Source organism: Achroia grisella, unplaced genomic scaffold (assembly GCF_030625045.1).
Source record: "Achroia grisella isolate CSIRO2021 unplaced genomic scaffold, CSIRO_AGI_Agris_v1 utg1174, whole genome shotgun sequence".
Lineage (NCBI taxonomy): Eukaryota > Metazoa > Arthropoda > Insecta > Lepidoptera > Pyralidae > Achroia > Achroia grisella.
The window spans coordinates 18,963-43,812 of record NW_026712590.1 but is presented as its reverse complement, the minus strand read 5'-3'; the positions used below and the strand labels follow the sequence as shown (position 1 = coordinate 43,812).

At 32.8% G+C, this 24,850-nt stretch overlaps 1 protein-coding gene across 5 annotated transcripts in view; it reads right to left on the bottom strand.

Moving 5' to 3' along the window:
- LOC131851981 (plasma membrane calcium-transporting ATPase 3) overlaps positions 1-24,505 on the bottom strand; it is a 96,603-nt gene extending 72,098 nt beyond the window's left edge. For all 5 annotated transcript variants that reach the window (XM_059202545.1, XM_059202551.1, XM_059202568.1 and 2 more), the window contains exons 1-3: positions 24,226-24,505; positions 19,315-19,382; positions 967-1,174 (exon numbers count right to left, since the gene is read on the bottom strand). In XM_059202545.1, the coding sequence (XP_059058528.1) occupies positions 967-1,123 (157 nt within the window). In that variant the 5' untranslated portion in view covers positions 1,124-1,174; positions 19,315-19,382; positions 24,226-24,505. The remainder of the gene's footprint in view (positions 1-966; positions 1,175-19,314; positions 19,383-24,225) is intronic.
- Between the last annotated feature and the right edge of the window lie 345 nt (positions 24,506-24,850).

Genomic DNA, 24,850 nt, shown 5'->3' with positions numbered 1-24,850 from the left:
ATCATTGTCTACCCTTGAGTTCAATAAATAACGAGGTAGCAATGTAAAGGTGAGTATTTATAGTATTGATATATTTTATAGACAAACTACAACTTTACTAAATTAACCTCATCAAGTGATAGTTGTTTGTAAAAATATTTCAATTACAAGTGTAAGAAAAGGGCAAGTAATGCATCAGAAAAGCAGAATAGTGTAAGTGGAAAATACAAAATGATTCTTTATTCAAAAGGTTTATTACTACAATATAGGCTACAGATTACTACAGAATTTATGGCACGGAACTGAATTGTCTAGCAATCATGTTATTGGGAGCACATCAGAATAATTTGTGACAGTCATGAAAATTTAATGTCGTAACTCCATTTCCGCGAAGTGACTTCTTCGTAAGGTTGGCATTACATTTTTATTCCTCTTACTCATATATAAAGACAACTATTTGTTAGATCGCTATACAAAGTACATTTGTAAATGCAAAATGAGAGTGGTCTGAGATGCGGTTGATATTTACTTAAGTAGCTTTCTATTATAAATCAGTTCTTGTAATTTTAATGTGTTCTGTACGTCTCTGGTACTATTATAAAAAAAAAAGCTTGTCGTGTCGTTTTGATATTACTGTTTGGAAAATAAAAATAAATGACGCTATCAAAGATGCCCTGGAAAATGTTTGTATAAATTTTTACTCGCCAACTACCTACTATGTATTGTGTTAAAATTAGCATCATAAAAAGTATTAGCTCGGTCATTCATGCCAGTAATAGCTTGTTTAACATTTTATTAACTTAAAAATAGATTGCTTTTCAGTATGCAGACCAATTTAAGGTCTGTATAAATATGTACGTTGTTCATAGGTATTGGTATTACTTGAGACAGCTTTATTTTCGTGAGGTATAAAGCCTTGACTTCTAGAGTGTTAAAATTGAATGAGCATGAAAAAATATGTTAATTGTTAAAAACTAGGGTACAGACCATCTGTGGGCGATGTGTACAGCTTCTTGCATAACTCCTGCGGACCACCGAGTGCGTTGATCTTGGCCAGGCCCTCGGCGCCGCGGGACTCCATCAGCTCCCGAAGCTGCCGGAGCGAGACGCCATACTGCGCCGGCCGCCCCTCCACCGTCGCCATGGTGCCGGGCTCGCGGCCGCCGCCCGCACCACGCCCGACAACCCTCTAGCTCTGGAACAAGTAAACATCAATTTAGTAAGATCACAAATGTAAACCTCAGGACAATCGGATGATATGGAATAAGGCCGAACGAAGGAGAGAGCAAAATCAGCAATTTGCGATGACACACTCATTTACTTGATCGTGGTCAAGTATTACCAATTCTCACAAAATTAAGCATTTTAACAAAATCATTAAATTCATATTATATACCACATTAATGAAATTACAGGTTAAGTGGCATGACACCTTAGACCTCTGGAAATGGCAACGCATGAGGTATTGCAGGTTTTACATGAGGTGGTGCATGAGAAGATTTTTGCCATTCCACTTAAATTAAAAAAAAACATCATCACGCGGTGAAGTCTCACGATATAGTCCTTTATATTAATCTACTTTGCTTAAATGTGAGGTCTTAATCTCGTCTTCTCATGTAAGATAATGTTGTAACTCGTGTCCCTACGCAATTGATGTTCATTTACAATTCAGATTGCAATGCCATAAAACTGTTTGTCGTTGTTGATGTTGATGGGGGCGTTTTTATGTCAACAACATTTTAATTGGATTTTGTAGCTTTAAAAAGAAGTTCAAATAGGATCACCTGTGGATTTATTTTTGTAATAAGGGAAATTGATAGATATTGATTCAATCTGACAATTCAAGAACGTAAACACTCAGAATTATTTATGTTGAGTGTTGATTCCGTATGCGCAAAATACTCACCATAAGTAGGACATAATTTATCTAGAAATCTTTAATTTATTTACACAATTTTAATTGATGTATGTAGGATTATAAATATGACTGCTTTTTATTGCATTAATAATCTCAAAATAAGCCTTGAGACGAATTACTACATATACTACTAGTAAATGAAGCAAAAGATAAATGTAGTACTACTGATACAGGTTGAAGAGAGACTTAGAAGAGCCTTAGGTATGTGACTATTGTTCGTGCAAGATAAATCTGGCAAGAAAGATATTATATCGTTAATAGAAAGTTACTTCCTTCCGAATTCGTCCTGCGTCATCAATTCTACTTTGATTTATTGGTGTTAGTTTCACCCAATTAGATCATAGTAATCAGTACCCATAACATGATGAATGACCTACCCAATCACACGATTTAACATGGATGAGGAATGATTACTTGGTTGGTGATTGATACTTGTTTCTTATAGCAGTTGTATATCTACTACTACTATAGGAAACTAGTAAAAGTCTGACATAGAAGGAATCACTCTCATAGAATTTAAAACAAAATGAGTCTAAAAACATTGCAATAAGACTTTTTTTATACATTAAATGATTGTCGCCATTTCCAACGGGACCTTTATATACAAATCTACTAGTATATATTATTCTTTGTACTAATATATTCAAATATTAATTATGAATAAAATAATATAAGTAGTAGACTTATTAGTCTCTCATTAAAAATCAGTCATAAAAATATATATATAAGACATATAAATTCAATACAGATATTAAAATTAGAGTAAAATTTTCCTCTAATATCATCGGCGCGTTCAGTATTTTTTTGAGTGGGGTTCGCGATGAGGGCGTGACAATTATGCAGTTAACGGCTATGAATATTGAACGTGAAAGCTTTTATCTTTCATAAATGTCAAATTTTAGAGGATATTTATTATGGAACAGTTCACAACAAAACATTTCTTTCACCATTTGTTATTTCCATGGTTAGTATTGATTTGGACAAAATTGAGGACGATTACACACGGATATGTAATGGCATATAAAAATACATAGTCACGGCACTGATAACGTATAGTAATTGCAGACAGTCAACAGTAATTTTATTGTAATGGTTAATTTGTTCAAAAGCGTGTTAAATGACACGACAGATAAACAAGTAGTAATAGTTAGCAATAAATAATGTCAATGAAATAAAATCAAATACGTTTTAGGAAACAACTAAAACGCAAGCGTAATTCAATTGAAGAGATGATATTAAACATTCAAACGTCAGCAGTTGCAGATTACAGTAGAATAATTGACTTCCCTAAAATGTTAATTCATTCATTATACAAACGTGTTTGTTGTTAACATTATGGTAAGCCAGCGCGTATACTACGCACAGACGAGCTGTACAAACAGATTAGTAGTAGAAGCAAGGATTTGGCAACTATAGACATAATATGGAGAACAACGCCTCGTGGATACGTTACCCAAATATATAATACTGTTTTTAAATATCACTGACATAAGTGTAACGAAAAGGATTGTTATTGTACAATATTTAAAAATTGGCATGATACAATAAGCATTAGAGACAGAGATACCTGCAGAGATCTATTAGAATTTGATGGCAAAGTTATATTTGTAGCATATTGAACACCTGCGAAGGCAGTTAACACGTTTTTTATAGACCAATAAAATCATCTGGTGCCTATTGCAATGTTATGCATAATTTAAAGGGCTGTTGGAAGTTAATAAAATTGGCCTCCGTTAGCTTACTGTAGGAGAGTTGTGGTTATAACATCCGTATCTGCAATACACTTACAACATTTATAACTTTTGCAAAATTACAGTTGGAAAGCTAATGAAACTGTTGAACTTTGAAATCTCTTGCTATTGGATATAAATATATTCCATGTATTTTGTGACAATTCTAATAAGAGTACATTAGATAAAAAAGCTGTATAGAATACAATTTACTTAGACTTTTTAAGTTATCTATGTCACAATGTCACATTGATTCTTGTCAGTAGATTACGAGTACAAAGTAAGACCTTGCCAAAAATAAAGGGTTAAGTACCCCATAAAGTGAACAGTATACACAACAGGAGGGAGAATGAGGAGGGGAAGGCAGAACTAACTCCCGTATTTTATGAGCAACATTTTGAGTATTTCGAGCGGAAATTATGTTCGCCGTAGCGACATGTACGTAAACTCCAGATCTTTGCAGATTGTTTATTGTTCCTGTCAAAGTTTGCTTCGCTTCATAAGCAATTAAATTATTAGCCAGAGCTAATAATTCATCACTGTCTTCTTCGAGTAAACAAGGGTTAACGTTACCTTCAGATTGGTATTATTACAAGCATTGTTATAAAATTAGATCATCATGATTCTTATCTAAATTACCACTTCTCGATAATCCCATAACATACTCCTACATTACATTCTTAGTTGTTAGATTTTCTTTAACGTACTAAAAATGGCAATAGAACGAACGAGAAAACAAAGACGAAATTCTTTCAGAATCATACAAAATATTTAAAAAATAAATGTTCTAATTCCAATGACCTTATTTAAAGCTTCATTATTATAAACAACATCTGAAGTACGTGTTCGCTATTAACCCTCGGTAAAGAGGGATGAGCCGAGAGGGCGTACCCTACGAGGGTTGCCTGCATCCGGGTTGAGTAGTGTTGAACGGCCAGCAATTAGGTCGGTAGAGTGGCCAGCTTTGTAGTATGCGCTAGCTTGAAGTTGGATCTTTTAGTTTTACCGATATGTGTATAAGTTCAGCAAGGTTAAGAAATATTGTAACAAAAATATTTCAACATAATTTATAATAATTTTTTCTAAAATATTGAACTTAGAGAATAAATATATTATACTATTTTCTCATTCTTAATATAAGTTAGAGAAAATAGATTTTGCCACATCCAAATTAAGAAACCGCTGCCGGTAATACAACAAATATTTTTTTCCAAGCAATTTCAGTTCAAAACTCTTGACGTCTGACATTTGAGACTGCCGGTTACTTAGAAAATGTCAAAGTATCGGGTGGAAATAATTAAATAAATCACAATTAGATCAAATGAAAGTGGTCTGAATTTTCATTTCTAAATTGCGATGAGACGAAATCAGAAATACCAATCAACTTGTGGGCTCTTCTGGGAGTTTAATCAATAATAATAAAGAGATAAATTTTGGAACTTGACAGAAGAAATTTTTTCTAGATTATTTGAACAAAATACTATTTCTACTATCATCTCCACTTTTATATTTTTTTCTAAGAAATGTTGCTTACTTCTTAAAACGAATTTAGATAACACAATAAGATAAAGCAAAATAGATCAATTGAGCCTGAGAATTTCTATAAACTATAGAAGCCTCTTAGAAAGTGTACTAAAGGGCTCCGAGTACTATACCATGTACTAGTATTTAGGCTGAAAAGCGTACAGGAACGCCTTTAAGTGGGTCAATCATGGCGTTTCAGTGCAAACTTGGCACAACGAGGCAAACAATCTTGATTGAAAGTGCCCCTAATCGGTTACACTGAACAGGATTAATCGATGTGTGCGGCTTGCGTACGTGGCCTCCATTGATTAATGGATCTAGAGACCCTGATATATTAAAGTTGAATTTTGCTTCTGTAATTACATACGACAATCTTCATTGTCGATTTGTTTTTTCTTGAAACATCATTTGATTTTACTACGATTATTTTCAGGCGTGACGTCAAGATTTTTCTTTTTCGTTAATTCTTTTATCTCACATGTGATTTTTAAATTTCTGAAATTTTTATTTATTTTAGTCATTTTACTGCTGATGCAAATTAGTTATTCATCGACTATAGAAAGGTTGTTGAACTATTGTGTAACCAACAATTGCGGTCGTTGTCATTACCGTTAGTACTTATTGTTATACTTTTTTTTTATAAAATGCAAACGCTCACTGACCTCCATTCCTGTAATAAAACAAAACCCAACAATAGAAATACGTATTGATAGGTATATATATAAAAATTCAATGTTTATGTTGAAAGGTATTACTTTAATGTCCTTGTGGTGATAAGTAACTATACAATTTGTTACTACTACTTTATATATCAATGACATAGTAATTGAGTTCATTTGAACAAATTACAAATACATTCATAAGAGAGTAAGAAAACTTGTAAGAACCCTAAATCAATTGATCTAGTCAACATGGTAATATCAAGTTAAATGCTCTTCTGGGGAGAAAACCATAATCTGTATTCCGTTTGGTATGAATGATAATAATAATAACCCTGGACAATTCACATAGCGCTATCTAATCTCAAGCTAAGTAGAGCTAGTGCTATGGGTACCATACAAATGCTTAAACACATATTTTTTGAGTAATACATAATATATATAGAAAACACCGAACTGATAAAAACAATCATACTCATGAATACAAATGTTTTTACCGTGCGAGCAATCGAACCCGCGACCATCGGATGTAAGACTGCTGCCGTTAAATGATATCCTTATACGTGCCCATTTTGCAAAAGTACTTCCTTAAAGCATCACACGGCCCTAAAATCGATGACGATATTAATTTATTTATCCATTAGGTTCACCAACATCTATTACAAAATTACTTTTTTATAACTACAAACTTAAGGGCACAAAGATCAGAGAAAGGTAAATACTGCCCTTGTATGTATAATATCGGAACTGTAATGGAAAGAGTCATAGAAGATCTAGAACTGATGATAGATGGGCGAACAGGTAAATGGATACCATTACACATGAGGTGATCTGAGAGGCAATCTAGGGTTACTATGACCAATTTTTACAACGTCTGTGAACGCGTTTACAGGTAAATTGGATAAGCAGTGAAGGTGAAATTGGTAATATATAGACAAATTATAGCTGCTTTCAATAGTTCTGATGTACTGTCGAATCGCGTGCTTGGAAAGGCTTTATCTTGGCCACACCTGCAGTTTTCGCAAGTAGGCTAGGCGGATCAGTGTTAGCTAGGTTAATTTTTGCAATTACTAAGGCTTTATGGGCTATCAGATATTTTATTGCCGCGTTTATATTGTTGGTCATCGGTTCGATGCTAAGACAAAATAAACAGTCGTATGATTAATAGATTTTGTATAATAAATTTTATAAAGAGAAAAGATATAATTTTAAGTTAAGTATAAATATTTTCATCAAAGATTATTATGGATTAACGTGGGCTATAGTTTAATATCTAATGAGTATGTATTATACTATGGGTTCGGGTAGTATGTCTACTACTATATGTTTGTCTTGTACAGAGCAAAAATGTTGTTCAGGGACTAGATGTCACTGCATGACTTGTTGAAGATAATTTAATATGATAATAGGTTAAAAAAATACTGCATGCACTACAGATAGATCTTGTAACAACAAATATAAAAGTTTGCTAGGATGAATTTCTTATTCGATCACACAGAACGATATTGACGCGAAGATGGACTACGTTCTAGATAAAGATAGGACAGTCGTCCTAAAAACAGTGAACAAAAACAAAGGCGGATCAGATGATTCATTGATGTTTGTCTTGAAAACGTTCAGTCCGTTAACCGAAAGCTTAATAATTCTCAATCAACTTATGTTTAGCAAGTCTAGGTTACAATCGGCCTTACGAATAGATCACTGACTTTTTGTGTAAGTACATTGTTTTTTATAGCTACTGTTATATTTACAATTAGCCGTTTGGGACATGATATGCCTTATTCGAAAAACTAGAGTTAATAAAAGTTTTAAGAAAATGGACCAAAAGCGTTTATTGAATAAAATATAGATAGTTTACGATTTCATTCTACCATGTATTATTCTGTACCTATATCTCTACCATGTAAAATCTGTCTACATTCTCTATTAGGTAAGATTAATTAGCTAGATAGCGATACGTTACATGGTTTGCTAAAGGATCGTTTATACTTTCTGTTTCCACGAAATATTATGAAACATCCTCAAAAAGTAGTTTTAATATAATTATGTTACTTCTGATGATGGAAAATACGACTAACAATCGCCTAAAAGAGAGTCGAAAGAATTGCAAAAAAAAATATTTCAACATTAAATTGTGACACCCGATTTAAAAATAATCCTTTTGAAAAATCGTACCCATAGTCTTTGAGTAAAGACCTGTAATATCTGCAAATTAAACAATTTAAATGTAATGAAACTCGATAGGATGCGGTCAGGTAATATATAATTTGTATTATTGTTCAGGTAAGTTATTAATATAGCTAATTCGGTCTTAACACGAATCATTTTATGGTAAATAAAAGATAAGGTAAAAATAGGCTTAACCTAGGGAACTATATTAATAATATGTATCTAATATGAAAGTTTAAAAATAACTGTCCAGGTAAGTTGTGAGCTACCACGGGTGTTTACTGTAAGATCGATGGCGACGTTTTAGACTAAAGGCAATGTAACAACTTTCCACCCAAGTCAAGTTGATAACAGAATATTTTTTATCTACAATAAGGTCTAATTTCCCATTGGACTCTTTTAACAAAGAGCCGCGTAATCCAAGGCCGAGGGTGGCTAAGGCCATTGAAAATATGACGAAACTTAAATTAACTAAGAATTTAAATTCCAAGTTAAACCTGATACTTTGTTAACTATATAGAAGTTTGGACCTGTATTAAGGCGCTCACGTATTTATACCAGATCTCTTCTATTCTTAAGAACAGAATTGAAATCGGGTTAAAAGATAACACAAAATGGATTTATAGCCACGTCACACTCGTGGCCAATCACAGACCTTGCATATGCGATATGTTCTGTAAGGTTAACATTAAAAATTAAGAGGAGGTTTCTTCTGTAAACTATTGTGGTTAATTCCTGATAAATTCAGCATGGTTGCCTGTATAGACCCGATTTTACTATTATTCATTTATTCTTGTATTAGTGCTCCACGAGCTTATGGAGATTATTCCATTATCATTAAAACCTCCAGATCCGAATCGTTTAATACTGATTGCTGAGCACGACAAAAAAGTTCTTTCCAGGATGTACCCTGGAGCGAACTTTTTTGTATTAGAAATTAGAAGAGTTGTAAATGTACATGGATGTATTAATACAATAAGTAATACAAATGTGTCCACGTCGCGACGTCACTTCCGGAATAAGCCGAGCACGAAACGAACAGGAACAGTTCAATACATTACGTTGTCAGCTTTGAATTTTAAGTTTCCTCTGAACTATATTTCGAGGAAGGGAATAGTGTTATTTTCAATTGATCGTCCAAACTCACTTCCTTGGAAAGGTTGTTACGAAATATCATTACCAAAACCAAACTGATTTTGATTGGTAATTGTTATTCTATATTTTGCTTATGAATTTTAAGGCATTAATAAATTTTGTAAGGATTTCCAATAATTTATGATAATTAAGATGAAGTTCAACTGCATATATTAGTTATAAACACAATAAAGTTATACCTAATTCTATTGACATTTTAAAATACAATATATAAGATATTCTTAACATTCGAAAACGAATAATTTCACTAACTTGCAATATTATACGCCTTGGGTTATCGTATGTTCTAATTTTACCATATTCGTACGTAAAAGGTGCCTGGCGTTTTAACATTCAGTTCACGGTCTTGAAAAATTGACGTAAAAAGAGTCGTATAATAAAGTTTACACGGTTTCATATGAATTGCGGTAATAAAAAAGTATAAGAAATTCTTGTTTTCGACATATAAAAAAAACAAATCTATATTTTTAACCCCTCTTATCGGTATACATACTATACCAAATACTATCGTAGTAGGTATCAAAATATTTATCATTTTGAATAATCTATACTATACAATTGACGGCCTACATGATCACACCGCGTTATTTCCGATGGTTTGATACCTCGCACAATGCGAACATTTATTTATTTAATTCATAAGTATAAATGTTTGTATCAGTTGTTTAGTACCATAACACAAGCTCTGCTTAACTTGAGACTAGATGACGCTGTGTGAATTGTTCTGAGATATAATATAATAGTAAAGTAATGAAGAGTCAGAGAACGAATAAATAAGACGAAATTAAAGCATTGAATCACGGCATTGATTCGAGGAATTCTTTCAGTATTTCAAAGGTATATTATTTCAGTTTGCCGTAAACTATATACTATGTTAATATATAAAAAAACTCACTATTATGAGTACATGGTCTAAGCTGGTACACGCCAAGTAGATAGATGATTAGAAGATTTAAAAAGTGACGGCTATTGTATAAACAGGCTACAACTCACTACAAACTCATTCGGATAGAACTGTAAAGAGGTTTAGCACTGAATATGACAACAATTAGGAGATTTTAAAAGTGACGGCTATAGTATAAACAGGTTACAACTCACTACAAACTCATTCGGATAGAACAGTAAATAGGTTTAGCACTGAATGTGACAACAATTAGGACATTTTAAAAGTGATGGCTATTGTATAAACAGGCTACAACTCACTACAAACTCATTCGGATAAAACAGTAAATAGGTTTAGCACTGAATGTGACAACAATTAGGAGATTTTAAAAGTGATGGCTATTGTATAAACAGGCTACAACTCACTACAAACTCATTCGGATAAAACAGTAAATAGGTTTAGCACTGAATGTGACAATAATTAGGAGATTTTAAAAGTGATGGCTATTGTATAAACAGGCTACAACTCACTACAAACTCATTCGGATAAAACAGTAAATAGGTTTAGCACTGAATGTGAACATATCCCCTAACACCCTAATCAAGCCAATCCACATACACTATCGATTTAAGAAGGCTCAAAATATTCAGGGTGACAATATAGTTGGCTGTCAAATCAGTATTCGTATCACGGAATTGGATGCCGTGGAAGTGAGTGTGAGTTTAGTACTGTGACGATAACGCTAAAATGCGCCGTGAATATATAATAGCATAGCGACGATAATAACGCCAATGCTTACTAACAGCAATTGTGATGTACTAGCTGTTTTTCAAAACACAAATCATATATATATATTTTATAGTCAGTGGTCTAGTGGTTGAGCACACCGCCTTACTTCCGATGGTTGCGAGTTACGTTCCTCGCACGGTTCAATATTTGTATTCATTAGTATTTGTTTGTGTTGTTTTGGGTGTTATGAATAAATTAAAAAATAAATGTATTTAAGTATTTCTATCAGTTGTCTAATACCCATAACACAATCTTTGTTTTGCTTGGAACCAGATGGCACTGTGTGAATTGTCTGGGGTTATTATTATTATTATTATTAAAATAGGGCTATTACAGACACTTATAAGTCAAATATACCGTTACTTCGAAATATATAATAGTTTAAATGCATTGACATAAATAAGTGAGAAAGAAGAACCAATGTAGACAATTGTATTTTATTTATAAAATCTTTGGAATTCCTGAGGGCGTGCCAATTGTCAGACTTTAGTTAAGAAAGTAAAATTTTGTTTTGATCTAGACAATATACCAAGTTTAAACCTTGAAAGAATTAAATAGAAATAATATAATTTGGACAAAAACAATTGTTGCTACCGAGGCCTTCAAGAACCTTTTATCTCGTTCATCCTTTAAAATACAGCTTACAGATCTTTCTATTGCTGTACATAAATGAATCAAGACAAATTGTATAATAACGCTATTACTCTGAAGTGTCTAAGTAAAACCTTTACCTTAACCTTAAAGAACGTAAAAAGTGTGTGTCCTAAACACAGAACAGAGTAGTAAGTTACTCCTCTGATTCGTGGTACTAATATTATTTGTAAAAAGATTGTAAATTCGTGGGTCTGTAATTTAATTAAATAGTTGTTATAGATATTGAAAATAATTATTTTTTAACTTGTAGTTTTTATTTTAGTTCACTAGGCTCACTATATAATTATGTATAAATTTTCGGCACTCAATGTCTATTGTAAAAATACGTTTAGTTGTATATTTATATAAGCGAGTACTTCATTTTATTATCATCCATAAAAAAATCTACTCTATCGTAATTACGTAGTATAGTGAACCATTCCAAATATTGTATGTTTATTCATTTAAACATTTACAGTCGCACATAAGCAGCTATTATGCGGTCAACGTCATGCGTTGAATTGAGACGGAAATATAATTTACTATTGGTACGTGATCGTTTTGACGTAACATTTTACATATGCACAGCTAAGAATATATTTACTACACTTTACACAAATTCAATTCAAATTTAACACTAAACTAATAATATTAATAGGGGGAGGAAACTATAATCCATATGAGGTCAACTTCCACGCAGCTTCAATTGTGGTTATCAATGACGCCTTCGTGTATCTCTGCACTCTCTAAGGTTGGCTGGTAGAGAATGTCATTAGTATTAAGCCGGCTATTGTAAAAAATTTCAAAAAAGTTTTAATAAATAAATAATAACTGTGTTACCCGCTACTTCTACATTTTCAGATAAATTTTATAGCATATATTCGTTCTCGTAATACAATTTATTTTCATGTCAAGATTAATTAAGTGTTCAGGTTGCAAAGAGGCAGACAGATACTTTTATAATATTGATATAAATGTATTTTAACACCACATTTCGTACAAAATACCAACAATTACTATTTTAAATTCAATTATGTGCTGGAATATAAAGTTTCACACACAATGAACTGAATATTGGTTAATAAGCTGACGTACAAAATAAAAATTGGTTGTTTTAATTATATTGAAATTCTGGACAAATTGCGCGTTAAGCGGATTTTTCGGGTCCATTTAGCAGCGGTAAATTGCATTTACAAGTTGTTTACGGGCTATTTTAAGGTTCATAAGGCAATTAAGTGAAGCAATACGAAAGGTAGCTTTTATTTTTAAATTCACGTACAATATAGTGTAATATCGAGCCAGGGGATTCGCTTTATTGACTTTTCGACACCAAAAATACGACGTTTATATAAAAGACAATTAACTTTACATTTCAAAGATTTTTTACCCTCCTCTCCCCGTTTCCGATCAAACCCCACTCAACCTTGTCACAGCTGGTCAGTATTGAAATGTGTAAAAAAAAAAACAAGGTGGGAGGAATCCCAAATTTTAGGGTATTTACACCAAGTTTGTGACTGCTCCAAGTCTTGTTATACAGTGCTTATTATATCTATACCACACGTTGTCGACCAAACGTGGAACCTTATTTAATACCTAAATAATATTCTCGTTGTAAATATTCAGAACAACATTTATTTAAAACAACAACACACAAGTTTCTTCCGAGTCTGCATTTCGAATGAGTGGTAGAATAAAAAAAACATGACAATTCAAAAGTGTTTAATATTAAGTTTATTTGAATAAAGATATCTCTATTCTATTCTAATATCCCATTTATACAATGTATATAAATAGTAGAAACGGTGTAAAACAGTGTTTAAATTAAAACTGTATTCCGATATCTACAATAACAGTATCAGTCATGTGTTTAATGTTAATATGCATTACAATTAGCAAATAGCTGGGTGGTCAATTACTGGAAATACACGTTGGTTTAAGCTCAATTTAACCCAGCGGAAGCAGTTGTTGCGACCCATAAATACACACGGCAAACTAAAATGTGACACAATGTCAAACAGTCAATATGACCTGGTAACATTGTTAGTTGGAACTACGGAATAAGAAATAGAACATTTATGGGACAGAACTAATGATTTTGGACACTGCTATTTAAGTCTGTGGTTAAAGAGTAATGTCTAGTACTGATGGTTTAAATGTCGCCGTTACTCGAGTGCTAATAACTTTATGAGATTTCATTGCATTTACTCAAATAATGTACCTATCAACTACTGAAAGAATTTTACAATTCGGTGCAGTGGTTTCAGAGTTTTGCACATAAGAATATCCCCTTTATTTATCTTTACACTATTAGTATAGAATCTGCTGCTGCTTACCGTTATGTACATATATTGGTACTATATTTTGAAAAACTACAATTAAAATGCGATAGTACTCGCATTTTAATTGTAGTTTTTCAAAATATATTTCTGCAGGTTTACTTTAGACAGAAATAATAAGCCAATAAATATTCTTCAGCTCAGAATTCAATATGAACCGACGGAATTAATGATATAGATGTTACTAAACGGATGATTCAGTGTTAGAGCGAATATTTTTCAAAAGAGATTATACATCAATATAAATAGCAATTCCGTTTAAGATAAATACAGTACCTAAGCACTGGTATATGCTACTAATGAATAATAAATTAATCGGCAATACTTATTTTTAAACTGTCTCGTTTGGTACACATTATTAATTTAGTTAAACAAGTTTTAATACGATAATTTTATGGTAAATATACGCCTTTATTTACCATAAAGTTATTCGTGTTAAAACTCGTTTAACTATATTAATAAATTAATCAGCAGTCTTAAACTTAAGATCAATTCCCGACAGCAGCATCTAGTCATGAATGTGACGACCATCGATCATTTACAATACCTTCCAAAATTATTATTTGCATAGAACCGATATGAGAGTAAAACATGATGAAAATGTCGCTGAGGACAAATACAAAGAAATAATTTTTATAGCTCAGAAGGAGATAAAAGTAATTTAAATGTTTAACTTAAGTTACCTTAAGTATAAAACTTCAAATCAAATTATGGTACCATTGAAGAAGTGAGCAAAACTTCAACATTCGGGGCTATTAAATATCAAACAGTCGACGCCTAGGCGCTATTTCGAAACATGAGGACAAAAAAGGAGTTCGGTGAACTTTCCAGAAAATCACTGTGGCGTGACTATTAACACTATAGGAAGGTTGAAAGCCCTATTTGATTATTTTGTCGTGTCTTGTTATACTTTAATGACATTTTTTACTCCCCTTTACTTGAAAGTTGTGAGAATTTTTTATCAGTTGATCGGAAGAGTTTTTCTTTTCAACTAATAGAGGCGCGTCTTTGATAGATTTTTCTTTTTTTATTTCAGTGTCATATTTCCAAATTTAGTACCTAAACCCTGACTATGGGTACATCTTATACCTATAGTAAAGTTTTACTAACTATGACTATTAAACATGTAACTGATAGACATACATTCAATTTCAAGTTCATTGTTCTTATTTATTTTCTATTGTTAACATGCGAGTTTTTTTAATTGTACATTCCTCCTCTCGCGATCATTGTTGAAAATCGGTTGTTTGCAATGCACTGATCTATGAAACAATTTGTATTGATGTAGTACTCATGCAGATTTACCCAGACTCAATTTTATTGTTCTACATCTTCTGTAATGTATTCTTCTTATATCTGAATCTACACTAGTGTACTACTATATTTTTTTAATAATATTTTTTCTTATCTTAATATTTTTTTATCTATCCAACAGAAATACATTTTTTTATAAATATTACGATAATATCGTGTGGAATTCGAACCCGCCACCTGAAAGGCTAGGCGGTCTTATAACCAATATAGCAAGGTTGTCTAACAGATAAAAGTAATTAAGCACATCTGTGGAATTTATGATTTTATCATAGTTCTATTTCATTTTGCAATGGAAAGTTGAAATTCAATTTGATAGACCCAAATTCAACAAATCCGCAAAATGTGGAATTACTAAACTAACAGAACAGACAGGTGAAACCCAAATGTCATGCACTCAGACCACATTCAGATATAGAAGTGCCATTTCGATAACTAACTCGTGGAGTGTGTACGTTTAATTGATTGTGAACTGGGTTAGAGGTAGATATGGCCGCAAACACCCGACAGCAATCTAACTTTACACGTATTCGTACGTACGAGCTCCTGCTTCAACATTCAAGTACATTCAATAGTTTATTGTTTATAAAATTGACGTAGTTGAATATGACATTAATTATTTAAAGTTAAAAAAGAAGGAAACATTTAGGGCTAGAGTAGATATGGCCACAAACACCAGACAGCAATCTAACTTTTCACGTATTCATGCTTGAACATTCAAGTACATTCACTAGTCTATTGTTTACAAAATTTATGTAGATGAATATGGCATTAATTATTTAAAGATGAAAAAAGAAGGAAACATTCACTAGTTGATTTAAAGATGAAAATGAATAATATAGAACACATAAATTACTTGCAACTGGTACAATTCATAAAATAACGTTTAAAATTGTATTTTATACGTTCTTACGTAGCTGACATGATATTCAAACGTGTTACTTTATTTTCAATATTAATTACAAAAGAAAATCAATAAATTTAAGTATGTAATATAACATAGCTTTCAAGTTAAAATCGATCATATGTACAGAACATTTTTTTGCCATCACTATTCCTGCCACCTGTATAATATCACATAGAAACAGTTATTTATAAAACACTAGTTATTACTCTCGACATCAACTCAAACTCAACATAAAAAAACGATTAGTTTAGTTCATCCTCATAATATTATCTCAATATTTAATTTCATTAAGATCCGCCGTTTTCAGCCGTTTAGCCGTGAAAAACTAACACCCTAATACTTAATAGGTATGGGAGACACCATACTGATATATGTATGGAATAAAAAATCTTTATAGCACAATAAACATTAGCCATAACCACGTTAACAACAAGTCTCGAAAACGTAAAGTTATAATAATTGTTTCAAAAACCTAATCTCACGTGAAAAACCAGTAAAGACATTATGTCAATCGCTGTATACATTTGTTTGAACTGTTATTTCAGTTCACGACTTCGAAATACGAATGATTGAAACTGTTGTGACGTGTAGGGCAGATAGATTAACGATAATGGACCACAACTGGTTTCTGATCACGACGAAACTAATGGTAATTCCACTATCTAAACATATACCGAGGAAAGATTTGACTTTTTGTTTATAATGGTTACTCGAATAATATTTGATAGATTTAAAAAATTGCTTCACCTGTAAAAAGCTGTATTATCAACGAGTAATTTGGCTTTTTGGAAATCTACTTGAAAATTAAAATAAATAATGTCACAAAATCGAAATTGATTTACATGATAAGTGTTGATGGAGAATATTGCCTTGCCTACATCTCATTATTTGTGGTCGGAAAATGAGCAGTTTAAGCTTGTTTGTGTGATAGTTTTGAAAAAATCTATTATCAATCAATTCAAATCAATTTTTAACTGGAATTTTATACTCTGGCAATTGTTCTTAGTAATTAGATAGTATTGTCATATTATAACTATTACTACACATAGTTAATCTATAGTATTAGTCAACTATTATGACGGTTTACTTTCCATGAATTCATAGACAAGGATAAACATTTCTTTCGAATCGATAACAATGTCAAACGTACTTGAAAAAAGAACATGTTCCGGTGGGTAATGAGAGGCATTAGTCAATTGTTGTTTTTTTAACAAAACAACTCAAATCGCCCGCATTACTATTATCTAATGATAAATCTAACCCGGTCTAACCGGGTGAGCGTGCCATTTCTTTCGGGTTAATTTGGTGTTTTCCATCACTGTAACGTTGAACGGAAATTAAATTGAGAAGACGTTTTTCATTTCTGAACGAAGTATAGGGTCCTATACAAATACACGTTGTAAACTACGCTATGTCCTCCTATTTAAATACTCATTATTGTGTATTCAAATAACTTTTGATGTGATACAACGATATTGAAACGTGTATATTTGGTTAATTATGGGTGCATATGCATATATAGGAAAAACAATACTATATGTTTTTTAATGAAACGGAATGGCAAAACAGCCTCCTTCCCTATGGTGACCGTCATCATATGCTCGAAGAGAACCACATACATTACATGCTCCTGTAACGCCAGTAGTACTCTCATGTGTGACTAAGATATTATGCCTCTTATTCTGTAGTTTCACTGCCATATCTCACCTTTCAACCAAAACAGAATTTACAAAGAAGTTATATTGTGTTTTGAAATTATTCCGTTAGGTATCTCATTTCTTTCGCCTATAAGCAAATATATGAACCAATTCTAATTGACTACGACCATGTATCGCTAGTGCAAGCAAAATGGCACGTTATGGAAATACTATCCGGAGGTAATCCGATTTGTATGATCCTCACCTGCCTTGATACTCTACTAGGGCTTTGAATAATGTTAAAAATCTAGTAACGTTCACTGCAAGTCTACAACGAATATTACTATACTCCTTTGGTAGATACATCAAGTCGAGACTAATATTTAAGACAAAGGTTATTAATAGTTTTAATGGACTTCGAAAAAAGGTTCTCAATTTTTCATTATTTTTATGTGAGCCGTTTTTTATTTATTTTTTAATTTTAAAGATGATGCTTGTGTGTTATCTCCATATATATATATGTATTTTTGTAAACACTATCACTGCTAATCTCTAAAGTACATAAGATCTATTTGTAAGAGCTGAAGCGAAAACAGATAGATAAGTAATTTAAACTATTAAGTAATAAGATGAGAACTAAAGAGAACAAAATCACTGTTTGGTATCGTGTGGGAATCGATACAAAAGTGTTCCGAACGCGAATAGAATGGAAACGGAACGTGTCTCCGAATCGGACATCGGTTGAACAGGCTGACGTATTGACAGCCAATATATATTATGTGAGTGTGAAAGACTGTGAATCGAGAAGTGAATATCGAATAATAGATGAAGTGAAATAATAATCACAACTAACGGGTTATTGGACTGACATTTTTTAATATCCATGACTTCTTTTTCTATTTCTAACTAAATGGATTATTATTATTATGTCTAATTCAAGCATTCAGAGCGAAAACTTGACTATCGCTACTGGAAGCATTATAACTTTATCTATTAGTGATCAAATTCTGACCATTATTGGATTATCTACACCCATATTGCAATATCATTACTATTACATAGTATAAAACAAAGTCGTTGTCAAAGCGTTGTCGTCGCTGTTTCCGTCCCTATGTATGCTTAAATCTTTAAAACGACGCAGTGGATTTTAATGCGGTTTTTTTTAATAGATTGAGTGATTCAAACGAAGGTTTATATATATAATACACCCATGCAGAGCCGGGGCGAGTAGCTAGTTGAAGTATTAATTAAGTAATGAATTGGACTTTCACAAAATAACACCTGATTTGATAAAATATATTCTTTTTGCATTCCATATTTTGGATCTGACATTATATGAGGAATATGGTCCCTCATCTTTATGTCCGTGATGCATAACGGGCAATGGTTGGCATTTTCCATCAGGTAAGAATTATTTCAGTGTAAGAGGCATGATATCTTACACCTACAGAATAGCAAAGCATGAGTGATATCACGGGCGTCACATGATAACGTGATTCATGTATATAGGCCACGATTTCCGCTTACTATCAGGTGCCCTGTCAGCTTGTTTAGGATTCCAATTAGATAAAAAAGGTAGGCTACATTTTTGCCTATTTGTTTGCGTATATTGTCGACGATGTTCACCCATATCAAAGCAATTATACTATAGGAAAGACAAATAATTGTTAAAGATGTTACTTACCACGAGTGCGTGTCGCACCCGTCTTTCCGCCGCGGCGTATGGCTCCCTATTATGCTGCAGGTGGCGACCTATAACAAATAAAAATCTTATGTCATATTGTTTGAAAATTCGAATATTACAACAAATTAGGCATATCAATATAATATGTTATTATACTCGTAATAACTTCCAAATTAACATGGAAGTAAGGTATGCTTTACATTGGTCTCACATTTTTTTTCTTGTCTTTCAAAGTCAATATAAAATCGGTACACTTGAGAATGAAACAAAATTTTTGGGAAGCAAAAAATTACTTTACCTGGTTTTAAAGCAAATAAACCAATTTTTTTTTTAAAATCGATATTGCTACCTCAGATTTAAGTCCCATTTAAATAATTTTTGTCAAGTTTGAAAATCTATTTCGTAATTAAGTCACAAATTATTTCAAAACCGTTTAGTGTGAATTGAACGTATATTATACTATCCATTTGTCACACGTATCTATTTTATCTCAAACACCCTTGACCTAATAACGATAAGAGAATAAACCCCTCGTAGATTTTATCACAACACCCCCGAAGACTCGATATCTTCGGGGCAAAGCACACAAGCCTGAGATGCCAGTACAAATAAGCAATTAAGGTCGCTGGCTGGCGATGGTACAAATATTTGCAAAATGTCGAGCCGCGACTTGTGACGCATTGCACAGGTAATTTGTTTACTTGGCTATTGTTATTCGCTAGATGATATAGGGTTGCCATCATTGAAAATATAATGACAATACAACTATTGCCGTGTATACTATGAAAAATCAGTAATTTTTCAGTTTCATAAATGTGTTCAAGTTATGAGTTGACGTAACGTCAGTAGATATGGCGATGCTTATTTCTGAATTGCAAACTCTATTTATTTAGATAGAAGAAAATGAAGACAAAATCGAAAAGGACTATTTTTTATAACAAACACATAAATGCAATTTAATTAAAAAAAAAAGGTCATTCTGTACTTACAACGATTTTTTCCAGATCATATTGTAGCTGAGAAAATTAATAGAATAAAAGTATGGAAAAAAAAATATATAACTTAACTGGTACAGCTTGAGTGAGTGAGTTGAGTTCTTGTCAGTTCTTTTCATCTGAAGTAGCTCACTGAATTGGACGGTCGCGATAGTGATAAAAAATTATGACGTGCTTTCAAAAAGTGCGCGAAATGTCCGACTTGGCTAAAAATGTGTGATCTGATTTGAAAACCCTAAAATAATTTAAAGTTTAGCTACTACGGTATAAAGAACGAGGCTGTAAAACAAACGGTAGAATAAAAAGATATAAAAGTGATAACATTATTAGTTTAAATTTATTATATTTAGATAACCTTCATTCACATAATTTATTTTTATTCAAAATACTAACAAACACAAGTCTGACATTATTTACATGAGACTTAGTGACAATGAAGTAAAACATACAGATTCTTTTCGACCTTACAATGAATTAAATTAAATATTTAATAATGTAAAATAATCATATATATAAGTAACTAAATAATACACAAATAAAAAAAACATCAGATAGATTTGTCTGATGCGCGTAAGATAAAATAAGAGCGTTTTTAAAAAGCTAAATAACGTATACACAAGTATTGATTATGGTATGGATTATCGATCCATTCAGCTCAGATTTTTTTAAGCAAGGTGGATTTCCTAGTCTTTTACTTTAGGTAGGAGATTTTCTCCCATCTTTCTGTTAACAGATCAAGTCTTCTCTTGCCCATTTAGTTCCGACGTAGTTACAAATTAACACTTGAGGCATGAAACATTCATATCTCAAATGATCAAAATCTTAAAATGTATTGATTTAATGAAATAAAATTGAAACGTAATAACGTCTCCGAATACTTAACGAGAAAATAATTATATATATTTGCAAGTACATTTATTTCTTGTTTCGATATTAATTAAACATTACAGTTCTATGATTAAATTTGCATTTGGAAAATATTTGCTCAGAGGAGTGTCTGTCATAATGGAATATTGAATAAAATCTTATTAATTTTGTTTCTTAACAATTCACATAGCACATTCCAATCGTTAAATACACAGAACTTGTAGTACTGTTACTAAACAACTGATAAATACTTAAACACATAATATACATAGAAAGCACCCTAACACAAACAACAACACTCAAACAAATGTTTGAACCGTGTGAGGAATCGAAAGTGCGACCATCGGATTCAAGCGTTGTGCTAATCCGCTAGACCACCGAGGCCGTTTTTTAGTACGTTACATTTTATTTGCTCCCTTTTAATTACTAAAGTATATTTTTCAAGGTTTCAGTGTGACATTTCCTCATGATATGTCGAGATAGACTTATTCGAGTGTACATAGTATTTTCTTATGTACATAGTGTTCGTAAGATTTTATTTATGGTAGGCAACAGCATATCTGTTTTTACATTACGCATAATGTATATCTAATATCAACATAATTGTTGTTTTTATAATTAACATTAAGTAGTACTTAAAATTAGGTTATAAAGATTGTAGAAAATGTGCGAATTCACACGTTCGTATTTCTAGAAATCTTTTTAATATGTTTGTACTCTTTTCGAGGTTTAAAGTAATACTTAATGCAACAATGCTTATATAGTATGCAAACACAACTTGTTATATTCACTATAATAAAATATAATTAATGTACCGTGAATTGTACGATGCCTTGATGTTCATTTGAACACGGTTGCTTTGCATCACGCGAATTGTCAGCAGAATTGCTATAATGGGCTGTACTGATCTCTAAGATCCGAATTTTAGCATCTTAACGACTTAGACTTACGTGACCGAATAATTGAGACATCTGCAATTCGCCGACACAGCAAAGCCGAAAATATTCCGTCGTTGGTAACCACGGTCGCAAACAAAGATTACTTGTCGCAAGAAAACATCATAATTCGTGACATTGCAACTAAAAACTATAAACATCCACCGTAAAAGGCGTGTAATACAAGAATTATTGTTATGGTGATATTGCGATGACTTAAGTATGACGCGTTTTGAATTCAAGATAATATCTATGACTAATGATATACGCGAAACGACCAGCTGTAACACATAAAGTTAAAATAAGAGAGAATATTTTTCTATTTACAGTACAGGTATGACACAGAGGATTAACAATGACACGCAAGTCGTTGTCGAGTTGCTGAAAGCAATCGTTTCAAGGCACTATTGGGAAATAAAATGATAAAAATAGTAAAAGAAAAATATTAGATATAACCTAAGAAATAAAGTAAAAATATTCAATTAATAGTTTGAATTAGTCATCGATATTGTAGTTCCAAGATTAAGAGAAAACATTCTTAAATCAACAGAAAGTGTAACGATAATAGAATTTAGAGATAGGAGGAATTAGTCAGGCTGAAGTTATTATAAGAGAGAAGACCAAACTCATAGACGGAACAGCATCTAACGTGTTCAATGATAGAATAATTAATACTTTTCTCAAAATATCCTTGTGAGAAATCTGGAGAATAAAACTTTTTTAATATGCAGATAAATGTAAATGCTGTATATTATTACACAAACTCAGTATTGAACAGGAAATATTATATTTAAAGTATAGGTATTTTACATTCCTTTATATTGAAATACAAATATTTATGTTCTGTGCGATTTATAACTTTATGGACAGACAGTATTATAATAATAGTACCAATAGACAAGTTACTTTGTTCTGGAAAAAATATTTTGATTTACTCCCAATATCCGAACTCTGTTGAAGAGTTATTTCACGTTATACTGTCGTATATGGAATGAATCTCATCTACATATAAAATAGGAGACACGACCAATTGACATGCAAGTGATGTAGATCCAACAGTGATTTCTACATTAGTCACCTTTCACGTACTATATAAGGCGTTCACGGTTAAAAGAGTATTTGTATTTTATATGTATAAACGAGTATGTCTATCCTTGCACGTTCGTTCGTATCTAAGAAGGTAATCTATTTTCATTTTGAAATTAAGATTTCCAGACTCTTTCAAGAAATTAAATAATTAATCCCACGCATAGCGCCCATTTCATACGAATGGCAGCCGCGAGAAGATGCGCTTAAAAAAGTGAAAATTTTGAGCTAAATAAAAACTCATGATGTCTTAATAGAAGGAAAGGTAACTAGTAAATTAATGAAAATTTGATTACATTAATCTTGGACGTCAATGGACTATAAACAGCATACGGTAGATATGCCGAAACCAAGCGAGTCCATCAAAAAGCTGTTCAAGAACCACACAATTTCGAAATCGTCGCTGCGGTAGGCGTTTTATCTCACAATGTGTTTATATCGGTTACGTAAATTACGTCCCTGGCTATGATTATACCACCAGTCACTATCGCTGGGCGTAGGACATACTATTGCAGTAGTATTGAAACTAATATGCTATAGTAGGGAAGGGTGATGTCATTCTGACATCATCAGCTAATGTGCATGTCATGGCAATCATATATTTAATCGATTCACTGACTTCATTACAATCGTGATCACGTAACAACTCACCGAAGGTATCGCATGAATATGTTGCTTACTGATGGTGGTACCAAAATTTGTTGACTAGCTGTGTATGTTTCATAGGCTTTTATCAGAAACTACTGACTGTATTCTATTACTCTCTGACCTTTTCGACATGTAGAGGAGATACGATCGATGCCGAAGACGGCTTCGGATGAGTCACATCTCCTGAACCGCCCTTGTTGGCTCGATGTGTAATAATTATATGTCTAGACTGCTGGCGACAGCCAGGCGACTATGGTAATATAATGGAGCTGAAACATTTGACTGGAAAGAATAATGCAGATGAAATCTATGAGAAGGTTAAATGGCTATGTATGTTCTTGATAGACTATCACGAAATAATTATCAAAATCACAACGTACCTGAAGGTATATCACGAGAGCAGTAGTAAAAAGGCAAGATAGTACACAGGACGGAAAACACGAAGAGATTATGTTCCCGGAAAATTTCCTTATCTCCATATCACTTCACATGGGCACCTAATTGTCCAAGAAAGTGGAGTTCTTCACACATCGCTAAAAGCGACTTCGCGATTCCTTTCAGACATCGAATACGTCTCCTAATTTATCAGGCACTTGACTCATAATTGGTTGTGAATTTTCGCGGGGTATCAAGGGGGCACACATTATAAGAAATAGTAACGGAGACACGTGCTTTCGGGGCAGAGAGGGACGGATTCACTGAACGTCCTTGGCGAGGGGGCGCGCGGGGCGCCTGCGGCATCAGACGTTTCAATCATCCCCGGGGGGATAGAGACATAGATATACGTTCGTCGTGAGTGAGAGCGAGAGGGTAGATGCCGTGCTATTGACCGGCCTGCAGACCACGCCCACCCGGGCGAGACACGGGGCGCTGATGCTCCAAGTGAAAATCGAACGTCGGCCCGGGCAGACGCGGCGGGAGGCCCGCTCAGTTGCACCATCAAGGTTACCCCTACGTACCTACTTACCAGTTATGCACTTCCTGCTCCTTTTACTGCAAGACTAT